At 45.0% G+C, this 25,110-nt stretch overlaps 3 protein-coding genes across 5 annotated transcripts in view; all 3 read right to left on the reverse strand.

Moving 5' to 3' along the window:
• Nucleotides 1-5,117, reverse strand: part of DYM (dymeclin) — a 183,695-nt gene extending 178,578 nt beyond the window's left edge. For 2 of the 3 annotated variants that reach the window (XM_082074231.1, XM_082074230.1), the window contains exon 1: nucleotides 4,893-5,117. The gene's annotated coding sequence lies outside the window, so the exon portion shown is untranslated. The remainder of the gene's footprint in view (nucleotides 1-4,892) is intronic. The other variant, XM_082074229.1, reaches the window with a different exon arrangement.
• A 3,931-nt stretch (nucleotides 5,118-9,048) lies between these two features.
• Nucleotides 9,049-10,749, reverse strand: LOC309450968 (UPF0729 protein C18orf32 homolog; the record flags this gene model as incomplete). The annotated part of the gene is made up of 2 exons (XM_082074243.1): nucleotides 9,049-9,940; nucleotides 10,522-10,749. The coding sequence occupies 2 exons, from the start codon at nucleotides 10,747-10,749 to the stop codon at nucleotides 9,866-9,868; spliced, it is 303 nt and encodes a 100-aa protein (XP_081930369.1). The 3' UTR covers nucleotides 9,049-9,865.
• Nucleotides 10,750-12,962: 2,213 nt separating this feature from the next.
• On the reverse strand, nucleotides 12,963-16,900 carry RPL17 (ribosomal protein L17). The gene is made up of 7 exons (XM_082074242.1): nucleotides 16,871-16,900; nucleotides 16,465-16,517; nucleotides 16,342-16,382; nucleotides 15,433-15,567; nucleotides 14,104-14,202; nucleotides 13,500-13,691; nucleotides 12,963-13,056 (listed from the first exon to the last, which is right to left on the reverse strand). The coding sequence occupies exons 2-7, from the start codon at nucleotides 16,502-16,504 to the stop codon at nucleotides 13,009-13,011; spliced, it is 555 nt and encodes a 184-aa protein (XP_081930368.1). The 5' UTR covers nucleotides 16,505-16,517; nucleotides 16,871-16,900; the 3' UTR covers nucleotides 12,963-13,008.
• Nucleotides 16,901-25,110: the final 8,210 nt, after the last annotated feature.

The following is a 25,110-nucleotide window of genomic DNA, read 5'->3' on the forward strand; positions in this document are numbered from 1 at the left end:
AATTCCCACTTGTATCCAAAAACTGTATGTTTAAGGCCACATTTCACCTGTGAGACATTAAAATGTCCCACAAAAGCCTAACATAAAGCTTCCCACACATTTATGAGGCTATTGCAATAAATACATATAATTCTTCATGCAGCAGAAGATGCAGAAGATACAGTAACCGTAGATATTATTCCGCACCAATATTTTAATTATAGTGTCCACGCAATGTATTTGAGTGTCTAATGATCAAAAAATCAGCATCTTTTTACATCTTCAAAGGTAAAAAGCAGTTATACAAATATTTCATTAATACCAAGAGATCATTCATTAAACTTCACATATACTCCCAAACGAGGTACAAAAGCATAAGGATTTTAGGTTTATCAATTAAAATGGTAAAATTTTGCTAAACAAAACTAACAATGGAGAAATATACAGCAATGAGAATTCATGTCCATAAAAGGGATCTTCATAAAAAAAATAATCTTTATAATCCTCAGAATTTATGACCTTCTGCCACTTTTTATCAAGAGAAAAACACCGAAATAATCTTTTTTTTTTTGTTTTTAAGCATGTTAAGGAGTAACAATATTTCAGCTATACCTTAATGCCTGGCAATCATCAAATGCAATCAAACTACTACTAAGAATTTATCTCCTCTTACACACCAGTCACTTATCACCGACCAGCAGGGGAGATTTCAGAATAGAATAAACGCATTCTTCACAACTAGAAATTAAAAGCATTTCCGACTGGTTTTAAGTTAATGAGTTACGCAGGAAAGACTGTTTCAGCTTATTTTACTTTTCGCTGTACTGATTTGCAATTTTCCTCCACTTTTCTATCATGTATTTGGCCACCGCTCCTTTCTCCAACTCCCTTTCCCCACACCTCTTATTTTAACACAGTGTTCAGACACAGAAATCATCAAAAAAGACAAACACGCACACAAAAAAATGTTTTGTGCAAAGCAGAAAGAGACAGACAAGCTGGTTTTTGTCAAAAATACAACATGTGAGCTCTTTCTGAGAACATGGTCAACCATAAATGGGTCTAATCTTTGCAACCTGGGGACAAGTATATTTCATAGTTCTCTAGATATTGGTCAAATTATTTCTCCTCTACCATTTTTCAGACTCTATGAAGTTTGATGGCGACTGTCTCCACTATATCTACAGTCCTTTAATATATTTTTGCAGCAGCACAGCACACTAACCACTCACCAGGTACCAAAATGTAATTCCTTAAAGCTCAAGACCTTAGGACAGACGTACTTTTGTACAGCAATAAGAAATGCAACATAATCATTAAGTGGTCCAGGCAATACTTAAATACAAGAAAAACAAAACCAAATCTTTAGGTAGCTCCCAAGATAACTGAATCGGACTTGTCCACTGTTTATTGTGCTGGATAAGTTAAAAAAATGCTAATTTTGAAGAGCACAGTCTGCTTACTTGGCATCACACCCACAGGACAGTTGTTCTGCTTCCAAGTGATTTTTCAAGACCGTCTTGGTAAGTTAGAATATTTCAAGCAGAAGAAATGGGACATGAGTGAGCCCAGACACTGGTTGTTGACCCAACTGCTCAGTAACTGATGCTACAAATCACCTTTGTCTTTGCCAGTTTATTCTAAAGACCACAGTTTGCTGACTTTTCATAAAATGTTCTGAAAAGCGGGTGATAGGAAAATGAAAACCTAAATTCTATAAATGAGACTGAGATTTGCAGCTTCTCTATCTTCTTAGTACTATCTCAACACACATTTTTCTTCATTCTTTATAATAACATATAATCACTATCTAACAAGCTACTGTTGTGGTGATCAAATCTATTAATGTGATCGCTAAGGAGGCGCGTTTACTAAGCTCAAAATAGCTTATTACAGATGAACAACTTGTCACCTTCACAGCCTTGTCCTGAACTGGAATTACTGACTCGTAGGGGGAAAGAAAAAGCCAAAAAACAACCACCTTGCTCAAACTGCTTTTCTCTAAAGTTAAGACAAGGTCCAAAAAAGCTTCACAAAAAAAAATGCCAGTACTTCTTTCTGTTCCAACCTTTTGCCTCAGAATAAAAACAATCAGCATTTCTAGCATGTAAGTATTCTATGTTTAATTGCCACACATGCAACAAAACTGGTCTCTTGTTCATTAGCATAAAATTCCAAAAGATCTCCCTAATTTTATCCTTTTTTAATGCTGCTGGTTCCACTCCCACACTAAAACATGATACTTGTCGCCAAATCGCCCTGAAGGTTCAAAAACTCTAAAGGGCTTTTTTCTGACCTCCTACATCATTCCAGTGATGACATTTTATTAAACAATTACTAAACCAATCCTTATAATTTGACAGTAGAATGACAGTATCAGCTTTAGAAATACATCCTATCATAACGTGAAGGAAGAATGTGGGGGGCAATTTAAAAAGAAAAATAAACCTCTATCATTACTTTTACATTCCTACATCTCACGTTAAAGTCACAACTCAAACACAGCAAGTGTTTTCTGGAATACATGCAGAAATAATCTCTTTAATCTGATTAGTAAAACACCATTAGAAGGTCAAGCACACCTTACATTACAGTTTAAAAGGCTCGCTGTTTCTCCACCTGTTAAATAGCTACTACAGGTATAAAATATGTGTTCCAAAAGTTTCAAGAAGTGACAATCCAAATGCTAATTCTGCTCTTCGCAGTGGGTGGGTATTTCTTGTTGAAAGTTCATTCCAGGACAGCTGGACTGGGACTATAAAATGAGAAGAACAAATTGAACTTTCAACGAGAATATCAATGGAATATGGAGCTTAGAAAAACTGAAAAAGACTAATCAAGAATATACACAACCCATACCGAGATGGAACTTTACATCTTAAGAACATACTGCATATCGGTACCAGTATTACTGGTTTGACTGGATCTTCTTCCTGTGGCCAAAACCAAACTTTTATTAGCACAAATCCAGCAATGGTTCTCAAAAGAATAATTGCTACACAAACTACCTGATAATCTGGAATGGATTATAGTGTGGGAAACTTTGATATTAAAATGCTTTATGATTATTGATGAAGTTATCCCTCTTTTCTTTTTTTATATTCAATAGACCTACCTAAAAAAATCAATTTGTAGTAACTGACTCAGTTACTGCCATAATTAAAATGGGCAGCTGGGTTGGATACGACACAAGTCATGCTAAACCTGCTATGATTTAATAATCTAAGCAGCTACTAGCTTGGTTTATCTACCTCTTTATGGAAGGGATGTTAAGATTACTGTTATACATATTTAAGATTTTCTCCCTGTTTCACTCTCAGGCATAAATACAACTTGTGTAATGGCCAAAGAGATGTTTCAGAAAGAAAAATTCAACAATAATACCTTATAAGCTTCAGCAAGATGCTTAGATGTTCATTAAAAAGCCTACTTTTTTAAAATATTGGTCTATATTGCTGTATTTCAAAGGTTATACAATTATTTTGGCATCTGTACTCTGCCCACAATTGGGCATTATGTATATTTTTACAACACAGCTATTTGTCTGCGCTTTATATGTTTTGTAGGTACATCTAATTTTATATTACGCTGCAGATCATGATTTATATCACTTATCTCCAGGGCCTACAGCAAATGAAATTACACTTGCCAAAGCGCGTGACTGCTTTAAGGTGCAATAGGCTTTCCACTCTAGAGAATACACTCGGAATAAATACCTTTATCACGTTTAACCATCCACTTTGACCACAGTTCATCAACCACCAAACAGGATTTCCTACTTTGAACACCTTCTGTCAGTCGCCAGCGTGTTAAAAACATCCTGGAATCTTCTTCTGGAAGCACCAGAGCCAGCTCAGTTCAATATTAATTTGCCACACACACTTTTTTTACTGAATTTATCACCAAAATACTAAGCAGGACTGGAAGAGAAGGAGCTGGTGGTTCCTTCCACCAGGTGAGAGTGCTGAGCAGGGTCTAGCATCCCCAGGACCATCCATGGGCTTCTCCTGACACAGCGGTGATGTGAAAATAGAAAACAGCCCAGGGATAGAGTAGAACAACACCTGCTTAAGCTCCTGGCAATCTAAGGAGCAACGACCATCTTTACTTCACCCCAACCGGAGCAATTTCAACGGTTTTGACTCGGGAATCGACCAAACGGGGGATTACACAACCCAGTTGCCTGCATTAGGAAATTGGACCAAAGCACCCAGGAGATTCTTTACACTCCCCTGCACTCAAAAAGCGCTCGGTGCAGGAAACATGAACAATCTACTTACTGCTACTAATACCTGAAGGATTATAATCGCAGCCCAGCACATTATCCCTCAGTCCACGCGGCAAAAGAAAACAGATTATGGCTTCACAAATTCACTACACTTAGCACAAAAGCTAAAAAAAAATATATATATAAATATACACACACAATATATATAAATATATATACAATATGTGGCATGAAGGCATCCAAAACAAAACCTGATGGCAATTAAGACACAAATTCCTTTTTAAACCAAAATATTTTCCCACTCTTACTAAGCGTGAACCTTCAGAATATGAAAATAAACCGGCAATAGTGACCAGGAAGCAGAGCAGAACCCGTTATATTGCAAATGCAGTAATTGGGCACTAGAAAAACCTTGTGGTTCACAAAGGCAGAGGAAAATACGTTATTTTATAGTCTTTTCACTAATAGGGGCATGAACCTCGCTCGCTGTGGTTTGGACCGTGTATAAAGGGACAATTCGGTGACGGTCCTGGGGGGACCCGGAAGGTCCCAGCGGGACCCGGCTGAGGAGATCGGCAACTCCACGGTGCTCTATCGCGATATGGGGCCGAGCAACGACGGTCCCCCCGCCTCCCGCGTCCCTCAGCCCCCGCCACGGGGCGGGCCCGGAGCAACCGCCGCTTACCCCGTCCGCTCGCACTCCAACCGCTGTACGGGCAGGTGGGAGACCGGTAGCGAGGCCGCAGCACCCCCGCTGGCCCGGCCCGCTGCCCAGGGGGCTCCCCTGGGGCCGCGGGGCCGCCCGGCGCGGCCCGTCCGCTCCGCTCCCCTCAGGCGGCTCCTCCGCGCCCGCCAACGGCCCCGCTCGCGCAGGCGCGCGCGCCCACCGCCTCCCAGCCTTCCACGTCGCCAGCGCCTCGCGGCGCGCATGCGCACAGGGCGGCAGCGGATTGGTCAGGGGAGGCGCTGCGCCGCGGGGCACGCTGGGAAGTGTAGGCTGCTCTGCTGTGTCTGTCATGACCCCTGAGGTGACTGGAGGTGCCTGAGGGAGGATTGAGCAGGCACAATCCTGCCCTCACACAGCTTTACAGCATTCTGGAATCTTGTGTCCAGTTGTGGCCCCTCAGTTCCAGCAGGACAGGGAACTGCTGGAGAGAGTCCAGCGCAGCCACCAAGATGCTGAAGGGAGTGGAGCATCTCCCGTGTGAGGAAAGGCTGAGGGAGCTGGGGCTCTGGAGCTGGACAAGAGGACACTGAGGGGGGACTCATTCATGGGGATCAATATGGAAAAGGTGAGTGTCAGGAGGATGGAGCCAGGCTCTTCTTGGTGACAACCAGTGACAGGACAAGGGGCAATGGGTGCAAACTGGAACACAAGAGGTTCCACTTAAATTTGAGAAGAAACTTCTTCCCGGTGAGGGTGGCAGAGCCTGGCCCAGGCTGCCCAGGGGGGTTGTGGAGTCTCCTTCTGTGCAGACATTCCAACCCGCCTGGACACCTTCCTGTGGAACCTCATCTGGGTGTTCCTGCTCCATGGGGGGATTGCACTGGATGAGCTTTCCAGGGCCCTTCAACCCCTGACACTCTGTGATTCTGTGATAATTGATCTCTAAGGCAGGGGGGGAAATTAAAAACTAGCCCATGGGTCGATGTATAATTAGGATTTGGGGAGGGGGAACGGAGGGAAGAAACCACCAGAGACCCACCAAATCTATTTACAGCAAATAATCGACTGCCACGAAGAGCGTTCCATCCTGAAAGATCTCAAAAAGCGATGTGACGAGCTCCTTTTTTCCCCAAAAAGGATGGTCGTTGCTTGAAATTTAAACCCTATACATTTAAACCACTTAAAATAGTACCAGAAAACTTGATCTTTGGGAGTTTATCTTCACTTGTGTGAAGATAACTTAGGATTTACATCTATTTTCCAACGTGCTGTCCCAAGCGCTCTCTGGATAAAGCCACATTTGGTTGGTCTTTCACCCTTTTTCATCATCATCACTTTATGGCTTGAAGAATTAAATGTTTTAAGGCTTCGATAATTATTTTACCATTGCCATAAGAAAAAATATGAAGTTTTAATACATTTTTTTAGCGCTCTATGTATGACAAGATATAATCCTGCTGTGAGATGAAGCGCTGCCCATTTTGGGTCCATCTGCCTTTATTTTCTCATCTCCATGGTCCTTCACTTCTGAGGTGGTTTTAATGCTATCAGCAGCTGGTTGTGTAACCACCCTTTAGTTCCTTCATAAACGAAACTCTTCACAATATGAATAATCCTGTGGCGGGTGCACCCGACCCCCCAGCCAAACCAGAGCAGTTTGGTTCAGGCTCCAGAGGAGGCCACGACCTTCTTTTAGGAAACCCAGAGAGAAGCAGAATGGCAACCGAACCCCAATAACTTGTGTGCGCAGGGAGTCTCGTGCAGACTTTTCCTACTGTGTGCAATTTGACTACGAGTCAACCACTTTATTCCGTAAATCTGACACTTTGAGCCACTTTGAGCTCTACCCACTAACTAAGTGAGCTGTGTGGCAACGGTTTTACTACTCATAGGTGAGTGGATGAGCCCAATTTAATTGTAATATGAATCATTTAGCTTAAGTAGATGCATACTAGATATAACGAATTATTTAGAGGCATAAGGCTGTGTGATTTTTTATATACTCTTTGTTTCATGTTACTTGCTAAAATTTTAAGCTGTAAAATTCTGCTCATATTTACCAAAACCAACTACAAACTCCACGGAACACTTGTAAGATAAGGCCTATTTCACACTTTGCTGGGAAAAAATGGGATTGGGAAAAATAACGATCCATTCCAGACATCTGCAAAATAACATCTAAAATCCAGACTCCAGAGCGAATGGTTATCAGGGAGGGAATGGTTGCAAATTGGCTTTTGTGAATGGGTGGAGGCCTCACCTGAGTTTGATTCTTTAAGAAATCAGATTCTTTAAGAAATACAGATTCTTTAAGAAATCTAAACGTTGTTCTGCAGTGAGCAGAACCCTAAATTACCCCCCTGCAACAGTATCGCAGCGCGTGACGCTAAATACACAACCCCGCTCTCACACCTACCTGTAAAACCCGTCAACTGGGTGTGTGAGCAAACAGGACACATACAAACGGGGCAAGTGCAAAGGTGGGTGTGACCACTTCATATACGTTGGCACAAAAAAGCAAATATCTTTAGTGTCGTGTCCATATGGTGTTTGATAGGACCACTACGGCAATAAAAATGGTGCACAGCCAACAGAGTGGCTATCGAAGAGGTGAGATAAACAATCCTCATGCAAAATACAAGTATTATCTACGTATAAATATATTCAAAACAATTCAAAGACTTTGTTTCAAATGCAACAATGAAAGAAACAGCGCTATGAGCTAAAAAAACAGTCATAAAGCAAGTGAATCGCTGCAGCAAATATGGTTTTCAAGACCGTTTCAATTAAACGACTGCAGTCAGGCTCACTGAAAAGCAAAAATAATGACAGGCTGTGAAACCTAAGATATTATTTGGTTCATCAAGCATGTTCTGACAATCAGAAAACCGCACAAGGGAGATAATCCCTTCCTTCATCTATTAGACAGTTCAATTATTTGAAGTTCTTGGCATCGAGCTACCAAACAAACACATGGAAGGTACCATGTCACATTTAGACCTTCCTGTAAAGAAATATAATTTTAAGTTAGATTATTTTAATGTTATTTTGTTAGTTTTTCAAATAGTGATTTCTTGATTCTTCCTCAATAATAAATAAGCGTAGACAGCTGGAATGCAGAAGGTCTTAGGACATGATTTGCAGAAGTACTTTGGTCTCTAAATCTGCCATTTTCTACAAGTTTTCAGTAGAAATGAAGTTGCTACTCCTCTAGTAAATTCTAGTAGACGTCCACCATCGGTAGGTGTCTAAGCCCTTTTGTAAATCTTGCTTTTAGTGAGTAATAAACATACAGAAATTTTCTCAGTTCAATTAAACATACTTGATACATACATCGTTCTCTCACATGAGGATTTCCTTAATTTCTGTCGACTTATTTGGCCTAAATAAGGCTTTATGCATTTCTTAGCAGCCCAGCAGATGATCTCCCCTCCTTCACCTGTTTTTTTAATCTATTATTTCTTAACTCTTCGCACCACCACACGATTACTGACCTATTCTTGGACATTTTTGCAACACAAACCTGCCAGGCCTCATTCCAGAAAGCTTTGTGATGATTCATTACATTAGCGTCTAATTGCAGCTTCGAAAAGTATTGAACCACCACTTCAGAAAGCATGAATGGGGTCATTTTACAAACAAGAGGCATTATCTGCCTATTTTGCTTTTTGCAGGATTTTTGGCAGCCCTGCTCTTTAAATACGGTGCTAGAAGCCTCATTACTATGGTTTATTGTCCGTGTCGCTGTCTGATGCACTTCCAACAATACCCTAAACAATTAATTATGTAGATTTTAGAAACCGCACGCATTTACAAACCAAAGCAGCCCCAGTACGGCTCTTGCTCTACCTTTTGTCATGTTCCCAGCTCTAAGAGCTGAAGGTATTACTCCAAAACTTTGGCCTGCTTATCAGATGCCCGTAATTTTAAAACAGTGTCTAAGATTAGGACACAAACCACAGCAGAAGGGATGATCTTTTACCTTCTACCGGCTGAAGTTTCGATGGATACGATTTGTCGCAACAATATACAGGTGAAATATCCAAAGATACAGAGGACAAAAATGAGCAGAAACTGGAGCGGCCTCTTTTTCTCACTTCTGCTTCCTAATCCCCGTCTTCTCTACTAAACAATCCACGCAATAATATATCTGAGAAGCGATAGGAGCGCACAGTTAGGATCGCTACCTTTTATTGTATGGATTAGACCATGCAGGCACGCTTAGAATAATAAAAACCAGGTTTTAATATCCCAAAGAGTAAGTACTTGACTGGTCTAAAATGCCACATCTGCGATACACCGATCACACGCGGGATCATGTTCCACGGATGATGCAAAAGCTGCTTCAACAGCAACACGAACTTCACTTCCTAATTGACAGAGCTGCAACATTTGAAACCACCGCAACAGAATATAAAGCAACAATTCTCTTGTATCATGCCCCCGCTGCTCCTATCCGGGAAAGAAAGGCACAATGTTTCAAGGGAAATAATTCATGGAAGTATCAAATCAAGCTAAGTACATTTTGCATATAGCAGAACTCCTTTAGTTCATCCACAGATTTGACATGAAAATCTAAATTCTTAATAATTTAACCATGACATTTATATTCGACAATGCAATTTATAGTTCTTCAGCAAGATCAAGAACAGCTACAGTTTTTAAGGTGCAAACATGAAGTATTATATAGTAGTTAGTCAAACTAAGATGCCAAGATACATTTACCTTCCTAGATTTATTAATAAGTTATTTAACCTAAAAGCTAATCGCATCCAATAGATGAAAAGTAGTTCCAGTGAGGAAAATAACGAGCATTTTTTAAATTAAGAAATGCGCTAGCTGCCATTTCTGTGGCAAGAGACCCTTGTGATAAGTGATAAGGGGTGTTTTTTTCAGCTAAAATGTGCAAAGGAAAAAAAGTCTCTAAGTGAGAGAAATATCACCAGTTCATATTGGACACGAGGGAATAATATCATCACGAATTAATTCCTTTAATCCGTTTTCTTGTCAGAAACCTCTGAGGATCTCTTTGCGGCAATTCCATTTGCGACCCCGTTGCTTTCGAACTGCAAAGAAAAGAGTCACTAATGAGATGGCAAAAATAAAGGACTTCACACCCAGAACGGTTACAGCCAGTGACAAAAAGGACTTTCAGAAGCAAGGGCAGCGAAGGAATCTGCACAAGAACCAAAGAGCTGGTGTCTCGTTTAGATTTACATCTTATCAGCAAGGAAATAAGGGCAGAGGTAACGTACAAATCTTTGCATTTTGTTAGAAGAGACAAATAATACCGTTTTCCCCCATTATGAGCGGCAGAGCTTGCTGAAAAGTGCTTTTTTTTTTAAAATTCTGCTTCATGCATCTGGTGTGATGCACCAATTATTTGACTTCTTCCTCCTCTGAAAGAATACGCAGTCATTAAAAATAGAAAATTAACCAAGTTGTTTCAGAAGACAGGTACAATTCCTGTCCTTCCAAGACCAAGAAGTTGTCTTGAAACATTTATTTCCAACTGGTTCATAAGAAAATAGCCACAAAAACATCCATAAAAACCCCCAACTATTTACACTTTAGCGCTGCCGACCCCAAACTATCACTGGGTGCTTGATTTGCACTTTCCCTGTTGAGCTAAATGCATTCATCTTACTTTATAAACTCCAAATTCATCCTCCTGATGTCTTTTGGCAGCGGAAGGTGCCCGTGGGTTCCCGGTGTCGCCTCCTTGAGCTCGTTTCGGGGCAGGCGTTTCTTCCAGCGCTTTCTTGGGCCACACGCGCTTGACGAACGGTGCGATAAGCGGGTAAATATACGGCTCGAGGAATTTCTTGTAGACCCAGAGGAGGACGGGGATGACGATACACGGAATGCACACCATGGTTTCCTCTTGTTCTGTCACAGAGCTGGTGAGGCGGAAAAAACCCCAACAATTTAGGATGCCACGAGCTAAGAAAACAATCTGAAATCATGAATAAGGATTGCAGTTGATATTTGAACATAAAAGGGTCTTTACTAAGAGATTAAAGTTTAAAAAACGCTGTGCGTTCCAATGTTATAAAGTCCTCAACGAGGGAAATATTCATGATGTTTTAACCAAAAAAAAGAGTAGAGCTTGTATTCATTCATCATTCCCACAGCTGGAACTTAGTAAAACACATTCAGAAAATAAAAAGGTTTTGTCTAAGCCACAGAAATAGAGTTTTATCAGTGAGCTGCAGATATTAGCTCAGTTCTTACTATAACAAAGGGCCCAAAAGGTTTGTTTTTCACTGTCCGTGTATTTGATATATTAGATTGAATATATCAGACACACTCTGCTGCACAGCACAGCTTTGCCCTTCACGTCCCTCTTTTTCAAGCCACCAATATCCCAAATTCTCCCCTTAAGCAGCAAAACAAAAGCTTCCTGGGATGGAGAACGAAGAGGCAGATGCCTCAGGATCAGAGTTTGGCTTTTATTTTAAGCTGACCTAAAGATTTTTCAGCCCCAGGACGAATTTCCAGTTGATTAATTCCACGTGTAGCTTCGGCTGCTTCGGATGGAGTTTTTACGGGATCTGTTAATCCCTGAAATCAGAGAAAAATCTTAAATTGAGACAACACAAACGAGGTGACCTGTTTAAAAAAAATAATTCAGGTATTCTCCCCGCCGCGATTTCTTAAATACTAAATTTCCAGCAAGATGTTCACAGTATCACAGTATGTTTGGGATTGGAAGGGACCTCAAAAGATCATCCAGTGCAATCCCCCCATGGAGCAGGAACACCCAGATGAGGTTCCACAGGAAGGTGTCCAGGCGGGTTGGAATGTCTGCACAGAAGGAGACTCCACAACCCCCTGGGCAGCCTGGGCCAGGCTCTGCCACCCTCACCAGGAACAAGTTGCTTCTCAAATTTAAGTGGAACCTCTTGTGTTCTAGCTTGATCCCATTACCCCTTGTCCTACCATTGTTTGCCACCGAGAAGAGCCTGGCTCCATCCTCGTGGCGCTCACCCTTTATATATTTATAAACATTAATAAGGTCACCCCTCAGTCTCTTCTCCGAACTACAGAGCCCCAGCTCCCTCAGCCTTTCTTCATAAGGGAGATGCTCCACTCCCTTAATCAACTGCTGGACTCTCTGCAGTAGTTCCCTGTCCTGCTGGAACTGAGGGGCCACAACTGGACACAAGATTCCAGGTGTGGTCTCCCCAGGGCAGAGCAGAGGGGCAGGAGAACCTCTCGGACCTACTGACCACCCCCTTCTAACCCACCCCAGGTCCCATTGGCTTCCTGGCCACAAGGGCCCAGTGCTGGCTCATGGTCACCCTGCTGGCCCCAGGACCCCCAGGTCCCTTTCCCCTACGCTGCTCTCTAACAGCTCATTCCCCAACTTACACTGGAACCTGGGGCTGTTCCTGCCCACATTCAAGACTCTACACTTGCCCTTGTTAAATTTCGTCAGGTTATGTTGTGGATTCATCCATTATAGAACAACAGAAACACCCCGGGTTGTCTCCACAGCCCCTTCACGTCCAAATTCCTGACCAAAAATGAAGTCAGACCTACGCCAGATGCAAAACTCAGTGCAAATAGGCTGTAATATGTTTAAAAATTGGTCGTTCCGTGATACTAATGCAGGGAATTATTAGGGGTAGTTATTCGACTGTTATTATGAAACAGGAAAATAAAGCCTACGCAGCCAAAAGGCTTTATTTTCTCTTTCCAAAAAGGATGAGCTCGCCTAAAAGGGCTAATTAGGGACCCCCCGGAGCGGCCGCGCCCCGCCGGTTCCCGCCCGGCCCCATTTACCTCAGCAGCGACCGCCCGCCGCCGCCGCCTCCGCCGCCACCGCACCGGAAGAGCACGGCGCGCTTCCGGCTGACGCGCAGCGCCGACGCTCCACCAATGGGAGGCGGCGGTGTGTGCGTCACGTAACCCACGCCCCGCCCGCAGAGGGCGGTTCTGCTCCTCATTGAACGCGGCCGCCCCGGGTCCTACCGCCCGCCGGCAGGAAAAAGAAACCACCCCGATTTATCTAAAATTCGCTTGTTTTGCATATTAATAATATCCAGAGCCAGCCCTGAAACGCCCAAAAAGTGCACACAAGACTTGTAAACTTTTAAAATTTATTTATGTACATCTCTGGTGGCAGATTTTACTCCCGCGCCATCAGCTTTTGCTTCTTGAGCTTCTTTTGGGAGATCTGAAAAAAAAAAAAAAGAAAACCAACAAAAATGAGAAAACAGCAACAGGCTGGACCTTCCTAAAACAACTTAAAAGAAGTTTGAAGTCGGAATTTGAAAGGAAGACTGAGGATTGTTAGAAATGTCTTCACCTGTTTGCAAAATGATCCACGAATCGCATTGGACCTTTACAAACTTACAGACTTAAAATCTCACCCTCACCCATCACATCTGGGAGGGGCAACAAGAAACCAACCAATATGACCCCCAAAAAGTTCCTTTTTGACATTCTCCAGGCTGTATTTACAATAAATATCAAGGTTGCTCAGAAATAATCCATTTTTTTTTCATGGGTGTTCCAAAGGTGTCCTAAGATAAGTCATCACAGCAACCCCGCGTCCCAAAAATCCCTGAGTATTAATTAAATCCCCGCGATGTTTTGACGGAGGATACGAGTCGGTACCTTTTTCTTTTGAGCGACTTCTTCCTCTGGTTTGGGCACGATCTGCTCCTTCTCGGTGAGGATCATCTCGATGTGGCACGGGGAGCTCATGTAGGGGTTGATCCTCCCGTGCGCCCGGTAGGTGCGGCGGCGCATTTTGGGAGCCTTGTTCACCTGGATGTGCTCGATCACCAGAGAATCCACGTCAAGCCCCTGGGGCGGGAGGGAAAGATCCAAAAACCCGTCATTTTCCTCTTGGAATCAATCGCCTCCGCAGCAGAAATTTTAATAACCACCTCCTCACGTCACTAAAAACACCTTAATTTACCCCAATGACCCTTCTACACGTCACGATGTATTTAAAATTACGCTGATGGCTCAGAAAGAGAGAATTATTCTTTCATGGTTACTCCAAAATAAATTAAATTGTCATCACCGCCATCAAATAAACACAGTATATTGCAAAGATACAAACTGACCACGAGTTTAGAGATATTTGCGGGTTAGTTTGTACATTTTAAAGAGACCTAAACCACACTTAAGAGTGGTTAACCACGCACAAACTCACTGTCCACAAAGAATTATTACAAACTCTTCACATTTAACACCGTCTACCCGGCCCTACCTTGAGCTCCGCGTTGCTCTCCGCGTTTTTCAGCATGTGCAGCAAAAACTCGGCGCTTTTTTTGGGCCACCGGCCCTGCGTCCAGCCCCACTGCTTGGCCTGCAAGACAAGGAACGTTCTTTTCTTTTTGTCCTGTACACGTCGTTAAATTGCTATTAAATCCCTTTTTTGGCAAGCTCGCGTGTCAAAATAACTCAATGTCATTAATTACTTGACACTGCGAGTCGCTACAATGCTTACGCTGGAATCACAGAATGGACTGGGTTGGAAAAGACCTCAGAGATCATCAAGTCCAGCCCTTGGTCCAACTCCAGCCCATTGACTAGATCATGGCACTAAGTGCCATGGCCAATCTCAGTTTAAAAACCTCCAGGGCCGGTGAGTCCAGCACCTCCCTGGGCAGCCATTCCAATGCCTGACCACTCTCTCTGCACAGAATTGCTTTCTCATCTCCAGCCTCAATTTAAGTTTAAGCCCCCTTGTCCTATTGCTGACTGCAATAGGGAGAAGAGCCCAATCCCCACCTGGCTAGAACTGCCCTTCAGGTAGTTCTAGAGAGTGCTGAGCTCAGCTCTAAGCCTCCTCTTCTCCAGACTAAACAAGCCCAGCTCCCTCAGCCTCTCCCCATAGGGCTTGTGTTCCAGTCCCTTCCCCAGTCTTGTTGCTCTTCTCTGGCCCCGCTCCAGCACTTCAATCTCTTTCCTGAGCTGAGGGGCCCAGCACTGAACACAATACTCCAGGGGTGGCCTCCCCAATGCAGAGCACAGGGGAAGGATCACTGCCCTTGTCCTGCTGCCCACGCTGGTTTGGATCCAGGACAGGATCCCATTGGCCTTCTTGGCCACCTGGGCACACTGGTGGCTCCTGTTGAGCTTCCTGTCCATGAGTCCCCCCAGGTCCCTTTCTGCCTGGCTGCTCTCCAGCCACTCTGTGCCCAGCCTGGAGCGCTGCAGGGGGTTGTTGTGGCCAAAGGGCAGCACCCGCCACTTGGCCTTGGTGAACTTCAGCCCATTGCAATGGGCCCATTGTTCCAGTCTCTCCAGATCCCTCTGCAGAGCCCTCCTGCCTTCCAGCAGCTCCACACTCCCTCCCGACTTGGTGTCAGCAGCAAATTTGCTGATGATGGTCTCAATCCCCTCATCTAAATCGTCAATAAAGATGTTCAACAGGACCGGACCCAACCCTGCCCCCTGGGGACACCACTAGTGACCGGCCGCCAGCTGGATGCAGCCCCATTCCCCAGCACTCTCTGGGCCCGGCCCTCCAGCCAGTTCTTACTCTAATTTTATATATAACGTTAACGGACTGTTCTCAACATCATTTTCTTACCTGGGCGCACCTCCCGACTCCCCCGTTGTAGCGGCGGAAGGGGACGCACTGTTTCTTCAGGGTGACGTCCTTCAGGTACTTGGTGGCCTTGCGGATGTGCATGCCCTTGATGGCCTGCGCCGTCTCACGGGTGTTCTACAACAACAAATACACTAAGCCCTGAAGAATAATTAACAACCCTTCTTATTTTCCTCTTTACTACCTCATTTTCTAACGCTTGGCACAATTTCCATCACCAAAATTAGAATTTTAACCAACGTCCAGATCTTTCCAAACAGCAAAATAAAGTTTGAGTATTTATACTTTTCGTAACTCTTTTGACCGCTGATCCAAAAAAAAACGAACCTAAAGGATAAATTCTTACTAAAAGGTTAAATATGGCACCTGAAAGGAAGTGATGAGATACTAAGCTACAGCGTAATTATCTTCATAAGGAAATTATAAAGTGGTGAGAAAAACAATGAAAAAATCAAGGATAAATGATCAGTGCTTAAGACACTAAATGTGAAAGTCTGACAGGAGTTATAACAATAAAATGCAAACCAAACTAAGTGAAATATCACTTTATTAACACCGAGCAGCTGCTCAGCTCTGATCCAACATCATATTCCTTCCAAATGGCCAGAAAGGGCGAATTAAACAAGGAAAATAAATCCCTCATCTAACACCAGCCCGATTCCTCCTGGTAAATTCTGTAAAGACTGATTTTCTATTTTATTTTATAATCTGTGTTATGAAGCTCCACCTTGGGTTTGTTCCTGTGGATAAAGAAACACTACAAGCAGGTAAATAATAAGCACACCACCCTACTTACTAAATATATCATGATCCAGAAGACTAAAAGACGCTTCCTTTAATAAAAAAAGGCAAGACAAACCTTAAAACCAAATATATTTACACATCACATACCTTGAAATGCACTCGCAGGTTGGAGCCCCGTGACTTGCATGCTACGGGAAAAAAAAGACCAATTTTAAGAATTAAAACCTCAAAGATCTACGTGAACATCCACGAAAAAAAGTAACAACTCACATTTTGTGGGGTTCTCCGGATCCAGGGAGTAACGCACCATTTTGGGAGCTCAGCTGAAAAATAACAAAAAATATATATATATAAAGCTTCTAACAGAGATATACAGAACCTGCCGACAGAGAATTAAAGGAGCTGCTCAGAAATTACGCTTTTTTTTTCACAGTTAAATCCAAAGGTGTCCTAAGAGAGTCATCACAGCAGCCATGGCCTCCGCGGGCCCTGATCCCCCCTCATCCCCGAACGCCGCCATCGCCATCATCTCCATCCCCCGCCCGCCCTCCCCCGCAAATACCCAGGGAGTCCGGCGAGGCGGACCGAGCCCTCGCCCCCTCATCGCCTCCCCGCGGCTCCCGGGGCGGGATGGCGGCGGATGGTGACGGATCCGTGTCGGACATGGCTGCCTCACCTCGGGGCGGCGGCGGGGAAGAGGAAGCGCAAGTCACGCCGGAGGCCGCGAGAGCCGTCAACTCTCGCGAGAACTCGGGCGAGATTTCCCGTCGGGCGAGATTTCCCGCCGGGCGAGATTTCCCGCCAGGCGCTGAGGGGCGGGCGACAAAATGGCGGCGGGCGGAGTTCACTGAGGGTTAAAGGCATTGGTGTGGAGAGAAAACACCTGCTTCAGTCAGAAAACACTGATTAATGAGCCAAAGCACAGTTTTATTAACCCCAGCTCAAGGCCGGCGTTGTTTCAGTTTAGAAAGCAGCTGACTAGAGCGAGGAGCAAGGCTGAGGGCTGCAGCTAGATGGCGGTTTAGGATGGGGATACAGCAGCACCTGACAGGGGTGTCAGATCTAACCAAAAAGATCCACGGTTATGAATTGCAACTGGTGCTGCATCATTATTTGGAAAAAAAAAAAAAAATCACTTGTTAAAACAACCCCGAAGTTCAGACTGTGTGTCTGAGAAAGCAGCGGTTCAATAAAACCAAACCATTGACAAAGTGGTACCAGCGCCAGCAAAAGGCTCATTGAGAACAGTTCAAAGTGGAAAAAAAGGATAAATATCTAACTGTGCTGCCGGTGTCTCATGTTCAGACACCTCCCTGCCACGAGAGGTCCTTTTTTTCTTTTTAATTTTTGGATCTCTTGTTTAACGCTAAAAAACCCAAAGTTCGGATTTCACTCAGGTGGGATGAGGAAAATATTGGATCTGTCACAAATATTGAGGTGGCTGGGAACTGGAAAGCTCCAATTCTGACTGCAGCTCTCCATTCACCTGCCTTAAAATGTGCCTTTTCCTTTCTTTTCAAGGAGGAACTTCCTGCAAAGTCTCTTAAATCCACATATTGTACCCAAAATTGGATGGATATACCCCAAAATCCACATATTGTACCCAAAGCTGGATGGATATACCCCAAAATCCACATATTGTACCCAAAATTGGATGCATGTATCCAAAATCCACATATTGTACCCAAAATTGGATGCATATACCCCAAAATCCACGTATCGTCCCAAAATTGGATGCATATACCCCAAAATCCACATATTGTACCCAAAATTGGATGCATGTACCCCAAAATCCACGTATCGTCCCAAAATTGGATGGATATACCCCAAAATCCACATATTGTACCCAAAATTGGATGCATATACCCCAAAATCCACATATTGTACCCAAAGTTGGATGGATATACCCCAAAATCCACATATTGTACCCAAAATTGGATGCATGTACCCCAAAATCCACATATTGTACCCAAAATTGGATGCATATACCCCCAAATCCACGTATCGTCCCAAAATTGGATGGATATACCCCCAAATCCTCTGAAGCCTCAATCTTGAAGAAGGGGAACCTGCTGGGGTGCGAGCAAATATTATTTCTTCTTTTTTCTATACTTTTTGTTAAAAAACCAACCAAAAATAGAGTTAACAGCCCACACCCACAAGAACACTCCTTTTTGTTTATAGATGCTTATTTTGAGATACTTCAAATGCGTTTTCTCCAATGAACGTTTCCATTATTATCTGTGGGATTGGAAGCCATTTGGCACACACCACCATCTCAGAGCAGAGGTACGTGAGGAAAGATCAGCACCGCAAAATACACGCACGGCAGAATTCTTAAGCCCAAAAAACCACACAGCCACCAAAAGGCGTTTCCCTTAGGGTCTCATGACTTTGAGGAAACAATAAATATGTGAAAAGAGATCTCAGCGATGACTTCCGACACTTTCTTAGTGTTTCGGTTCTTCCTACAGAACAAGAACTGTCAGGTTTCTGAGAGCGCCAAGTTTCCAGGTGCAGTAAATTAAAACTAGGAGAAGCTGAGCTCCTCAAACACATCCAGGGGCATCTCGTCTCACAGCCCACCTGGATGTAACTTTACTTCTTCGCCATTTCTGCCCCCAGGACCTGCCTCCATGTAGGAGAAACGCAGCGTCTTTACGTGAAGCACCTTTACACGCAGCTGCAGCTTCGCAACAGAGCACCCAAGCAACAAGAAAGTTTTTGACACCTGGTGGGAATTATCACACGGTTATCACGTTCATCAATCAACCCCCAAACAAACAGGGTGGGTTTTTTGTTCCTTACATTTCTTTTTCACTGACACGTGGAACTGTTTATAATCAGGGGTGGAAGGGCAGAGGTAGGAGCGTCTGCGGATGGTGTCAGGAAATGAGCTGCACGTTTTCAGCTTTGGCAGGAGGTTCACGACTGAGCACGTGCCCTCGTTGAGATTTGACCCGGATTATTATCTGCCTTGGACATTTAGCTTGTGTGAGCGGACTCGATGAGAGCTTTTGCATCCTAAGCAGAAAATTTAGACATTTAAATACCAAATAACGTCCCAAAAAAACTCCAACATAGGAGGCATCTGCCTCCTGATCCTACTGGAATCTCAACTCCATAGGACTTTCAGCATGGCTTGTAGTGACAGGACAAGGGCTGATGGGTTTAAACTAAAGGAGGGAGATTCAGCTGGACATGGGGAAGGAATTGTTGTCCCTGAGGGTGGTGAGAGCCTGTCCCAGGTTGGGCAGAGAGGTGGTGGCTGAACCATCCCTGGAGACATCCCAGGCCAGGCTGGACGGGGCTCTGAGCAACCTGAGCTGGTGAAGATGTCCCTGCTCATGGCAGGGGGGGCACTGGGGGAGCTTTAAATGTCCCTTCCAACCCAAACCATCCTGTATTTCCATTGTATGACTTTACCTTCCACTCCCCTGGTGCCACTCCTGGTGCTTAACTCCGGTTTGTTAAAACACAGTACTGTGCTGGAGGAGAGGGGGTTTGACCTGTTCTTTGCACACGAATGGAAACCAATTCCTCCGATTTTTCTCTAGATTTCTTGGCATTCATCTTGCAGACCCAGTTTTTGCAGCCCAAGGGTTACTTGGGGATATTAACTGTCATTTACAAAATTACATACAAATGGGTTGCTTGTCCTAATGCTTAAGCAGAAAATCTTGAAGACGTTTTAAATTGAAACCAGCTTGAAGGCTGGAAACACTGAAGCTTTCCAGCCTTCAAACCTGTGCCTTCTCCCCCTGAAATTCTCTCACCTGACCAGTCTACAGACTCTTACCAACAATCCCCACAAGATGGGACTGACCACTGTCAGCAGGACAAGACGCTACAGGAGTTTTGTTCTGCATCGGTTATTCTGTCTTGGACCTGGGGGCGTCCAGCCTGGAGAACAGGAGCTGAGGGGACACAGGGACACGAAGAAACGGCCTCAAGTTGCGCCAGGGGAGGTTGAGGTTGGATGTGGGGAACAATTTCTTCCCCAAAGGGCTGTGGGGCAGTGGAACAGGCTGCCCAGGGCAGTGCTGGAGTCACCATCCCTGGAGGGGTTGGAAATACACAGAGATGAGGTTCTCAGGGACATGGGGCAGTGCCAGGGGTGGGTTAATCATTGGACTCAATGCTCTTGAGGGTCTTTTCCAACCCAAATGATTCTACGATGAATACAGATTTTTTTAATATACATATGTGTATCTACAGGTATGTATGTTACATCATGTCATAAGGGGATTATCTAAAACATATGAACAACCGGCATGCTTTTGATTCCCTGTAAGTCCCCCTAAACCACAAGCAATTCTTTACAACAAGAGCTTCGCTACACACTCTTTATTTCTGTGATGTGTGTACCGTACCCAGGCCGGCGGTGAGGAAACGGCCGCGGGAGCTCGGCGTCACCGCAGCGCCGTATCTGTCCTGAGCGTCACCGCAGCGCCGTATCTGTCCTGAGCGTCACCGCAGCGCCGTATCTGTCGCTGCTGACGCGTGACGCCGCGGGGACAGCACCTTCCTGGGCTGCTGGTGAGCGGCCAGCCAGGAGCGTGGGCAAATCAGCAATAAACCACAGCGATCGATGAGATTGCCTTCATTCTCAACAGTTTTGGCATCTTCTCCTACAGCAACAGGTTCATCCACCCCCGCACGCCCAGCGAAGAGGGAATCACTGGTAAAATAAACCTCGTCTGTGATTCAATAACCTCGTTGCTGAAGTTTGTGTGTATTCAGTGTGTTTTCTTGCCAACAGCCCATTTACGCAGGTTGTGGAGGTCTATGACTGCTCGGTCGTGGATTTAATTGCCAGAAATGAACCAGCCGATTGCCTCGATTGAGTAAAGCAGTAAGTAAAGCTCTGCCTGATCATAAACACTATTTGGGATCAATTAAATCGCAGGCTTACGTTTGCTCTAACCTGTCTGGCTCATAACCGAGAACGACTTGAAATGTGCTTTTGGTTAACCAAAAATATCCCCGGAATCAAGGACATTGCCCACAATCTGCATCCACAACTTAGGCACGAATTAAAGTATGGGAAATTCAGTTTAAACATTAAAGGTTTTTCTACTGTGAGGACGGTTGAACCCTAGAAGAGGAGGCTCAGGGAGGTTGTGGAGTCTCCATCTGCATCTCCTAACCACGACGGATCAAAGATGATCCCTACCTGCTCTGTTATTATCTATCTTTTCGGGGCTGCCTTGGACAAGAACTTCTCTGGATCAGCTGATAAACCATCATTAAACCTGGTTTTCTCTTCTGCAGAGCAGAACCCAGGGCAGGACCCATCTCTGCCACCCCTGCAGCCCTCTCTGTTCTGCACCAAGGTGAAGGTGCCCTCGGAGCCTGGAAAACGAGGTTGGATTATGTCCCTGAAGCAAAAGTTCCAGCCAGCGGACAGGTTTCTGGTCATGACACGCTGAGAAGCTACAGCCCTGAACATCTCTTCCCTTCTTCCAAACTTAATAAAACCCGCAGCAACCCTTCCAGGATATCCACTTATCATCCCAGTGCGCGAGTCCTGTCTTCATTCTTTATTGTCTGCGATTTTCCTCCAGTTTCTGCTCTGACAATCGCAGCATCTTCCTCTCCGCAAGACAGAGATTGATTCCAAAGTCGCCTCTGAAGTCATCCCGCCCTCCCGGTTTGCTCCTTCCCTCCCTCTTCCACTTATTCCTCTTCGCTATGACAACAATTTGGACACAACCCCCCTCTCCAAGCTTTCCCGGTCACGGGGAAGCTCATATGATGGGCCGGGCCGGCTGGGCAAGGCCGCGCGGGGCCCCATTCCGAGCGCATCTCCGGCTCCCGCCGCGTCCCACGGCCACGCTGGGACTCCGACAGGTGCTGGACCCGCAGCGCGCGGGGCCGCGACGGCAACTGTGTGCCCACGGGGCTGGCGCGGGCCGTGGAATTGCCTTCCAAATATCAAAATGGAGTATTCTAGTGGGGTCTCGCACCCGTATCCCCCATCCTGCCCACGCACAGGCCTCTCCTCACACCTACAGCGTGCTCTGCTTAAAAAATATGCGCGTCTAACCAACAGAAAAAAACCCTCTTGTTTTCCTGTGCCCTGACCTTCGTCTGTCTGTCTGCCTGTCTGTCCTTGGACTGGGAGTTCCTAAAATGAACATCAGCAGTGTCTGTACGTCGCAGGCAGGAACACGAGTACAAAGTACTCAGACGTGCCCCGAGCTTTTCTTCACTAATTACAGAGCCACTGACTCTTCCTAATAAGAACGAGAAACACAATAAAGGGGAGAAGTTAAGCAATTAAAACTAAATGGCCGGAGAGTGAAGCAGAGCCCGGTGGGCGACCTGCATCCTCAGGGACATTTAATTCTTTCCTATTTTCATATTTCACGTGCTGTAACCGCATGTGATAAATGTCATTACCTTGACGCACTACGGGATGAGACTGGATTCAGCAATAACTGATGAGTTTTCATATTAAAACGTGCAAGGTGGGGAAAAATCAAAGCAATAATAGAGTAGGTGTAATAAAAGGCAACATCTGAGGAGAGCAGGAGATTCCAGCTCAAATTTGAGAAGGTTCAAAGGAGAGAAAAAATGAAAAGCAAGGTGCTGGAGAACAAATTATACCAACCTTGATGATCCACAGCGTTATCTTGTGCTGCTTATTCCTGGGCCCCAAACTGTTTGTCACACTTTTTCTCTGAAAAACAAGATAATGTGGAAAGTCTATGTTTGTGGTTTAAAATACCGTTCGCCTTTAATGTGAATCACAGTAAAATAATGCCAAAGAATCTCTTATCTGTGATGGGGACCATAAGGAGAGGAAGAACGTGCATGAGCTGACCCAGCACAGCCCAGGAAATACGAATTATCTGGGATTTGCCATTGTAAAGCTTGGGAGCAAATTAGCAATAATGGAGAGAACGAACATTATATGGTTTTATAAGGCTTTGCTAAAGTAATTAACTAATTGGTTTTCATAACTAACTCCTTTTCTTTCCTGTAGGCGCCGGGAAGTTGAGTGGCATGCTCAGAGTTTCCTCGTTTCGCTGTCCATACGGATTTACGGGATCAGTTGTGAAAGCCCGAGCGCCACCGAGATCAATTGAAAGTGGATTTTGGAGCGTTGAAAATCAAGCTCTGGATGGTTTGGGCTTCAGTCTGGGAAGTTTTCGGAGGAGATGTCAGCTCACTAATTATTCTGCCCCAATGCCAGCTTGCAAGGTCTTTCAACTGCTAATTAACCAGAAATGAGCCCGAAGAGCTGTACCCTGGTCTGACAGACCCTTCTAAGCTGGCAGGAAAGCTTCTGCCTGCTCTGACGGTTCTTACGGCACCTCTTACTGATGGTGTTTCCACATCCAGCCCAAATTTGGGCCAAATATTCCCATAGATTTGAGAAAAAAAATGTGGATAAGGATATGAACTATAACACAATCGCTAAACCAACCAACCATGCCCCAAACTCCTCTCTGGACTCTCCAGCAGCTCCACTTACCAAAAAAATATCAAGGGAGTAGTGTTAGTAATTGATTATTTTTTAATCTTTTCTCTTTGCTGGATGCAGGAGAGTTAAGGCGGGAGCGATGCTGGGGGTTCACCATCCAAATGGTCAAACGATCCCAAACTTCTGAGCCGTTTCTCCAAATCCCCCCAGCAAAATAGGACCTTGGAAAGGAGGAGAAGCAAACCCTGGCCACCCATGACACCTCTGAACTGCCCCAAGGCCACGTTCAACCCCAAAATGCTCAGCATTCATACAGCTGGGATGGAAAAGCGTGGGGTTTGAGGTAAATGCTTAAAAAGAATGAAAATACATGTCATTCCTCAGCACAGACCTACAGATGTCCTTGTCTGGAGGGTGGTTGGAGCAGGACAAGCACCCACCAGCGGCTCTTGTGTCTGACACAAAGCGGCCAAGCGGTCTGGATCCACCTCTCGGACCACGGGACGTGCGGGGAATGCCAAGCTGCTGAATTCAAGCTTGTCCCGTCAGCCACGGGGAATATTCGCTGAGACACATTGAGCTTTCAGCCTGCGCTCCTGCACCGCTGGGGCCGGAGATGGGGCCTGAACAACCATCAGAGCAACCTGGGGACTAACGTGAGGTGAAAAGAGAGGAAAAAATCATCGTAAAAATCACTTCGTGCCACTCACGGCAAAACGCCACAACAAAAAAGCGGCCAAGAAGAAGTTCGGCCTTGGCGACGGGCGGTCTGGCAGCAGGACCTGCGGTGGGGATCAAGCGTTCTGGAAAGCTCCGGCGATGCCCGGAGCCAGGTACGAACTGTAACGTTCCTCCCGTTCACCAGAATGAGCGTTTCGCAGGAATGCGGGGATTTATTCTTCAAGGCCCCGCGTACCCGCCAGCCCAAACACCGCGCTGCCGGAGCATGTGCTCGATAAGAACCCGGGGACGCATGCCAGCGGATTTAATGTGGGACAGGAGGCCCGCTGCAGGTTTGCAGACTGTTGGCAGGGTCAGCTGTAAATATTCCCCTCACAATCAAAGGCATTCATCGCAGGATTACATGCTGGGGGCTTTGTGCTAAAGTAAATTTGCAACTAACAGCACCATTAATAGTCAGACAGTTTAGTTGGCTCGCTGGCTGCTATTTATTTCCCCCCCACACACACCCCCACGGTCATTTTGACTACATCTAAATACCACGGGGATGGATGCTTGAATGATGTAGCCTAAGAAATCAGCTTAGAAGAAGCAGGAGAAGGGGTTACGTCCAACAAAGGGAGCTCAATGGGGTCCGGAGGGGGACGTCAAAGCGGGTAATGCTGCTGAAGCATGTGAGCCGATTTCATAACCTGTCGGAGATTAACCTCTTCTGTAAACCTGTCGAGGGAGATGAAGAATTCATTGCTTCTATAAAGCCTGCTCATTTGAAAGGCTGAAGAGGGGAGGAGAAGCTACGTGGG

This window comes from Streptopelia decaocto, assembly GCF_964273445.1.
Source record: "Streptopelia decaocto genome assembly, chromosome: Z".
NCBI lineage: Eukaryota > Metazoa > Chordata > Aves > Columbiformes > Columbidae > Streptopelia > Streptopelia decaocto.